The following is an 8,089-nucleotide window of genomic DNA, read 5'->3' on the forward strand; positions in this document are numbered from 1 at the left end:
CCACCAGCCACTCCTTGGAAGGAAGATTGGGCAATCTACTTCTGTAGTGATACTGCCTCGGAAACCCAAGGAGGGGTTGCTATGAATTGCATCTGACTTGACGGCAGTGAGTTTGGTTTGGTCTGATCATGAAGTAATCCACAATCTGTCAGTGGAAGGAAGATTTGTACTTGAATACCTAATCATACGAGGCAGTGCAATAATGCCATAAAAGTGGTATGAAAATATGCTATTCAAATATGAAAAAGGAAGGTATCACTACTGGATGGAGTAATCAGAAAAGAAGGAATTTCTGAGACCATCAATATATGCTCTGGTTTTTGAAAGGCATATAGAAATTTGTTATGTAGCTGTAGTCCCTGAGACATTCCAAAGGAAAGAAGTATGCAGAGGGAAAAACCAATAAGAGGTAATGCATATTTGTGGACTAGCAATTAGTCTTTCTTGACAAGAGCATAGAGTGTGTGTAAGGGTAGAGCAACAGGAAACTAGAAACTAAGTTCAGATCTGATGTGATGAGGAGTTTGTAGTTTATGTCTTGGCAGACTATGGGGAACCACTGGAGAGATTTATAGAGGGGAATGCAGTATCTAACTTCTTGTTTTAGGCAGAAATCTGGCAAGCAGAATAGATAAGAGTCTGGGAGATGCTAGAGACAGAGAGACTAAGTATAAAGCAATCTTGATAGTTCAGATGTGAGGTCATAAAGAAGAGAATAAAATTCTGATTCTTCAATATAGGAATGCAGCCAAGGCTTCAAGAGATTTTGTGAAAGAAAAATCAACAAGATATGGGGACTGATTAGATGATGAAGTTATGTCTGGGACAGAAAGGCCATGCAGAAATTCTGAAGCAAAATAATTTTTGAGAAGGAAGCTATAGAAGATTGGCACAGATAGAACTTAGTTGCAAGAGGGAAATAGCTAGAGGAGGGAAAAAAAGAGTCAGTGGCAGCCAAGAGTATACTCTCTCTGTGCAGTGAAAGGAATGAAAGAAAAAGGACAATAGCTTCACGGAGCATCACAGCTTAGGGTATAATGACTCAGAGCTCAGAATTCTGAAGCCAGAACTTCTGAGTCCAAATAACAGCTCTGCCACTTACCAGCTGTGTGACCATGAGCTTAAAGTAACTCTTCAAGTCTGAGTTCTTTCATTGTAAAACAGTCAGAATAATGGTATCCACTGCATGAGTTGAACAATTGGCACATATTGTACATGTCATATAAGTTTTTGCATTTGTTATAGTAAAATTGAAGGACCCCTGACAGCCCAGTGATTAAATGCTTGTTTGCTAATGGAAAGGCTGGTGGTTCAAACTCACCAGCTGGTCTGCAAGAGAAAGATGTGGTATTTTGCTTCTGTAAAGATATACAGTCTTAGAAACCTCATGATGCAATTCTATTCAGTCCTATAGGGTCTCTACGAGTTGGAATCGACTTGACAGCAGAGGGAGAGTAAAACTGAGGGAATATGTACTGGATGGAGAATAAGGGAGACCTAACATACTCAGTTAAGACTCATGGCAATTCCATGTGTGTCAGAGGACAACTATGCTCCATAAGGTTTGCAATGACTGGCTTCTTCCTGGATGTAGTTTTCTGTTCTGGGCCTTTCTTCTGAGGTCTCAGTGGACTTGAACTGCCAAACTTTCAGTTAGTGGGCTAGTGCATTAGCCATTTGCATCACTCCAAGTAGAAAAAAAAAAAAAAACCGTAATTAATTCATTTGACTAAATTATATTGAGTGATGGCCTACCACGTGCCATGTGCTGCTCTGAATATTAGGGATACAAAGTAATCAAGCCAGATGAAATCCGTGTCCTCATTGAGGTTATATTTTAATATAGGAAACAGACAATAAATAAACAGGCAAATGCATGTAGTATTTCAATAAAGGCTAACACTACAAAAAGAAAAGAGAGCAGAACAAAGAGGCTAGTGTGTGATCAGGGGATGCTAGGTTAAGTGATGGGTCAGGGAAGACCTCTTTGTAGAGATGGCATTTGAGCATAGACCTCAATGAAGTGAGAGATAAGTCATGTGAATATCCATGAATAGAGTATTCCTGGTGAAGAGAACAGAAAGTGCAAGGCACTGGGTTGAGAATGTGCTTATTATCCAAGGAACAGGAAACGTTGTGCATGCCTGAAATGAAATAAGGAAGAGAGAAGGAAGACATGATGTGAGGGATCTGGTTATTGGTTTCATTGATGTATTTTATTGAGCTGACTGACTTTTCTTCAATGCATTGGCAGAAATACTCATACCAAGAAAAATATGCAGTACAGGTGGGTTAGTAGATAAGAATAAGATGTTGTTGCTGTTATGTGCCCTCAAGTTGGGCCCAACCCATAGCGACCCCTCCTTGGGTTTCTGAGGCAGTATCACTATGGAAGTAGATTGCCCAACCTTCCTTCTAAGGAGTGGCTGGTGGGTTTGAATTGCCAGCTTTCTGCTTAGCAGTCAAGTGCCTTAGGCACTTTGTTACCAGAGCTCCAAGAATAGTAAGATAAGGATACTATCTTCTGACTATTTTTCTTTACTTGGGGCTATAAGAAGCAAGAATGAGGAAGGAAATAAGTGCATTTTGGAGATCTGAAGTGAAGAATAAATATGATACATTTTTTAAAGTGAGACAATGAATGACTAGACTAATATTTCAGGCATTTCATGCAGGTGAGGGCTCACCTTAGATTTGTGGTCATAAATAGACAGTGAGCAGCATTATTATTTTTGTTATTGTTCTTTCAGACACATTGAACTATCATGATACAGGGTAAAAGTTGATGGAAAAGCTGATTTAATCATGGTTGAGGCTTATTAAGGTGAGTAGGGAAAAAAGGCAAGGAAGATGAGGGTGTTTGCAAGGGATTGAAGATAATAAACGAGTCTGGATTCTATGTCTGGAGGGAAATGAGAACATGAGAGATGAACGACAGTGGGAAGATGGCAGAGTTAATGGGTTTGAGATGTTGGTGGGATTGAAGAATTATTGGCCAGGGTTCAGTAAAATAAGTGAGCAGGAAATATACAAGATGTTAGGAAAAAAAAAGATGATACAAACTGACATTTCATAGTGGGCACAATTATTGGTTTAGTGTGTGACATGGAGTTGATGAATTGAGGTGGGAAGGAGCCAATTTCATTGCAGTTAACATAAAGGAACTAAAAGTCCAGGACATTGGATTGCATGGACATTGTAATTACCAAGATTGCTCATAGAAGTAATTGGAAAGAAAGTAATCCTTAGATACTAATATCTTCATTGACTATAGAAGGATGACAGAAAACTTTGACAAGGAGAGGTAGAAAGTAGGTATCTGGTAACACTTGCTTTCAAGGAGTTACATTATTTAGATAAGAAAAATTTAACCTAATAAAAAAATAAAAAGGAAGGTAACTGGAATAAATTCAAGAATACTGAGATTAATTCCAGTTCTTTTCACATCAATTCACATTTTTACCAAATAATAATAATAATAATTAATTAAAGAAATCCTTAAATATGTAGCTACTTATTAGTCAATGGGCAGCCTATCTGTTGCATTAACAAACACAAGAATATCAAAGTAAAGATTCTGACCTTCTTATTACAAATGATATAGTTTTGGTAGGAGCTCTGGTAGCATAGTGCCTAAGGCACTTGACTGCTAACCAGAAGCTGGCAGTTCAAACCCAGCCACTCCTCAGAAGGAAGGTTGGGCAACCTACTTCTGTAGTAATACCCTCGGAAACCCAAGGAAGGGTAGCTATGAGTTGGGTCTGACTCAAAGGCACATAACAACAACAGCAACAACATAGTTTTGGTTGTTCTATCTTATCTCCTTTTGCCCAAATTTTTAGAGAAAAATTCTTTTTTATTTTTTTTATAATTGTTCATTTTAAAGACAAGTTGCAAATAAAATGCATTTCATTTCTTTACTGGGTTACCAATCTTAACTCACCAGGATTGTTGGACTGGGCATCCATGGGAATCATGAGCTTGGCCCGGGTGGCTCGGCGTGCAGCCAGTGACCTCTCCAGGGTAGACATGGAGCTCCCTGCTTCTTCAGTGTCTTGACCTAAAACACAAACCAATACTCCTAAGAGACGTATTTCCTTCAATGACACAACATTTTCTTTGTAGTTAGGCACTCAAGTACCCTTATAGTCTTACAGATGTTTCAAATAATATTTCCTTTCTTGTTACCTAAATGATATATTTCAATTGTACAAACATTAAGAAAATTAGCCATATCTCATTATCCAGGAAATAAAAAACCACTATTCATATTTTTATATTTATTTTTAATTTTTGCATATGCAAGTATATGCAAAAATGGGAGGGTGCAAGGTTTTGTTTTATATATATATAAAATTTTAAGTGGCATTATATTATACATACTATGTTATAACCTGCTTAAGAAAACAATATGCATATCTTTATCTGTCAATAAATAAGTTAGTAATAAAATTTTTAACAGTTCCATAATATTTATTCTATTTACACTATTCATGACAATTTATACAACTAATGCTTCAGGCTCAAAGACATTAAATCTTATTATAAAAAGACTGTAAATGAACTATATTATTTAAAAGTAAGATGACCATGTTTACATATATCTTGGACACTAGGAGTAGGAAAGAACAAGTAAAAGCATAAAGTAATTTTTGTTGTTGTAGTTGTTATGTGCCATCAAGTTAGACCCAACTCATAGCGACCCCTCCTTGGGTTTCCAAGGCTGTATCTCTATGGAAGTAGATTGCCCAACCTTCCTGCTGAGGAGTGGCTGGTGGTTTGAACCGCCAGGCTTCTGGTTAGCAGCCAAGTTTTTTGTTAACTCAGCTAGAGAGCAATACAATCTTCTTTTCCACAACTAACATACAAATACTACAAATTAATATCTGACTATATTAAAAGAGCTAATTTCATGAGCAGAGAACAAGACAAACACTTGTCTAAAACTATTATGTAAATTAATGGAAATGGACTCAATAAAGCATTATTGTGCAGTCAGATTGATTTTAAGTCCTGGCTGGCTGATGTCGGGTCTGAAATCTTGGGCATGTTATTTTGCTTTCAGTTGCTTCATCTATAATATAGTAATGATGATAGAACTTAACTCAAACTATTTCAAGAGGATTAAGTGAGATAATGTAGGAAAGCTCCTTTTATAGAACTTAACACAGGATAAGACTTGCAACACATTATTTGTTGTCTACCATGGTTCAGAAACCCCATTATAGAATATGATGCCCTTTAATTCACTGTTGTGGAGTTTATTCTTTTAGCACAAGAGCACAAAATGCACTTAATATAAAGAAAAAATAAAAGCTTTTTGAATGCATACAGTTTTTTGGGGGAGTGTCTCAAGAACACCTTCAGGTTTAATATTTGTCTAGAAGGACTCACAGAATTCAGGAAAGCTGCTATACGTATGATTCCACTATATTATTATGAAAGGATAAAGATTAAAATCAGTAACTGAAAAATGATCATACGACAGAGTTCAGTAAACACCTGGGCACAAAGTTCTAATTGTTTTCTCCAAGTGGAGTCATGCAGATAGTACTTATTTCTCTCAGCAAAAATATTTGACAACATAAATAGAACATTGCCAACCAAGAAAGCTCACTTGAGTCTAGGTAATCAGGGTTTTTTCTGAGCGTCAGTCATGATGGCCTGGCTGAGAGCTCATGAAGCTGGCCTTCAGTCTCCAGCCCCTCCAGAGGTCAAGTTAATACCACATGGTCCAAGACCTCCAGCAAAATCTCATTGTTAGCACAGGCTATCTGGTGTGGCCCAAGGTCCTCAGGAAAACAAAGACACTCTTATCAGGAAAGTTATTTCAAGGGCTTAGGGGTACCTCCCTAACAGTGCTGACAACAGTCACATCTTTCTTTGGAATGTGGAATGTGGACAACTCAGACTTGCTGGGTGGCATTTGACTGCTAACCAGAGGCTGGTGGTTCAAACTCACCAACCACTCCTTGGAAGGAAGATGGAGCAATCTACTTCTGTTGTGTTACTGCCTTGAAAACCCAAGGAATGGTTGTTATGAGTCAAAATTGAGTCGATGGCAGAGTTTGATCTTTTTGGTTTGCACAGTGCCACTTTCCTTGTTACTGTAGGGTTTGCCACAGAGTCCTTGAATTGAGGACACACAGGCACAAGTACCTTCACAAGTTCAAGAAAAGAGTCAATATTTTAGGTTGTGCCTCTCCCAAAACTTATTAATAGACATCAAAACTTGTCTGGCTGTCCCCAGACATAACCTCAGTTAATAAAAAATCAGGAAGGAAAAAGGCATGAAGGGGATGTCCCAGAAGTTACTGGCAAAACCTTCTGAGAGTACAGAAGCAATTCCATTCCCTCCAATGGGAAGCTGGGGTTCCTTCCCCTTCCTGATGTCCAGTGAGGGCCAAAGCTGCAAAAGGAATCATTTGCATAGTATGGAGTTTCCTGCAAAAGAGTTTTGCCTTTTTATGAGTTGAACATTTACCTCAAGTAGATACCCTCCTTGGAGAGAACAATCATGGGAGAAAGAAGGGCTGCTTATGCATAGGGAGACAGCTCAGGGGGCAGGAGTCCATGGAAGGATTGACACAGGGAAGAGGTAACTATGGGGGAAGTGGGAGGGGAGCTGTTGCATTGTGGTAAACTGTGGTCAATGTCATGAGACAAAGTATATGTGAACTGCTGTATGGAAAAAAAAAAAAAAGAGTTTTGCCTTTTATTCATTCTCTAAGTGGAAACCTGTTCAGGCAGCAAACTTATTGGTCTGCCCTGTGTTTACCTAAACAGAGGAAAAGGTAATTGAGAGAGCAAGACTGAGAGAGGAGCCGTGATAGAATAAATGCTCTCTCACCATTGGCTTGTTAGGGTTGCATGAGATTCATGTGGGTCAAGAGGGCACTTGGAAATAGATTGGACTTGAGTTCTCTTGCTGGAATACACTTAAGTCCACTGTGGGACTCTTGAGGTTAACAGATGGAACTGGGCCTGGTGGGTAAGGGTTAAGCCCTGGCCTGATGTTATACATCATGGAAATGAGCGGTGAAGAATCCAATGCAGCCATATAAAGAATTCATACTTGTGCTTCATCAGAGACCTAGAATGTGGATGTCACAGAGACCAGGAAAGAAGAGAAGAACTTCACACTGTCCATTACTATCCTCCTTGTCTCTTTTCTCATTTCTGTCCCTCTTTACCCAACTCTGTCCTCTGACATAGCCAGGAACAGTGGAGACACAAGGGGTAAGGTAAGGGGTGAGGGACTCTCATTTCATTCTAAGATAACAGGATTTAAAGACCAAATTGTGACTCCAATCTCTAGAGCCAAAAGAATAGCCAGTCATTGGGGAGAATCTTCACTAGAAATTTCAGATGTTAGTTTCCAACAGGAGTAGACTGCAGTTTAATAACTGAAAGTAACAAGAAAGTGAGGGAATCTGATTGACATATTATTTCAGGGCTAGACAAGGAATAATTGATAATTCATAGTTGAAAATCAGTAATTGAATTTCTTGTTTATATACTGATGAGGTGAGAAAGTCCAGTAAACCAGTTACATATAGCTAAACTATTTTAAAATATTCACTTTTAAAACAGCGGCTGATGAGAATGTTTTGCTGATTATTCTACAATTCAGAAATATTTGGAAAATATGAGGACCCATGGACAGTGAATACCTTACAACTACTTTCTAGATCACTGAGTTATTCCTAGACACAGGTTGTTCTACCCCAATTCATTATGCAGTAGGCTTTCTTCCTGTGATCACTTGGTATACCAATACGGCTTTCAGACACTCCATCAAACTAAACTAGCAATCATAAAACATGATTAAATAGGGATGACAGCTGATCTCCATGGTAATCAAGGCCACAGTAATAGAACACTAAATATTTTCAGACTTCAAGTGTCCCTGATCTGACTTTTTAAAAAATAGTTGACAATAAATTCAGAACCAACTTTCAATTGCCCCTAGAAATAGGGAACTCAAGAATGTATGGATGGTTTCAAATTTTATAGCCTTGAGAAAACTTTTGTTCAAGATTCAACAAAAAGCAATCAACTCATTTAGGCACATTTCATTATTTCCCAA

At 38.2% G+C, this 8,089-nt stretch overlaps 1 protein-coding gene across 1 annotated transcript in view; it reads right to left on the reverse strand.

Moving 5' to 3' along the window:
- The window catches only part of DCC (DCC netrin 1 receptor), a 1,113,394-nt gene that overhangs the window by 53,816 nt on the left and 1,051,489 nt on the right, over positions 1–8,089 (reverse strand). Inside the window, exon 25 of the mRNA XM_007935560.2 lies at positions 3,944–4,060. Within this exon, the coding sequence (XP_007933751.2) occupies positions 3,944–4,060 (117 nt within the window). The remainder of the gene's footprint in view (positions 1–3,943; positions 4,061–8,089) is intronic.

The sequence above is a fragment of the Orycteropus afer genome, unplaced genomic scaffold (assembly GCF_000298275.1).
Source record: "Orycteropus afer afer isolate SDZICR_OR568_19922 unplaced genomic scaffold, OryAfe1.0 scaffold00029, whole genome shotgun sequence".
NCBI lineage: Eukaryota > Metazoa > Chordata > Mammalia > Tubulidentata > Orycteropodidae > Orycteropus > Orycteropus afer.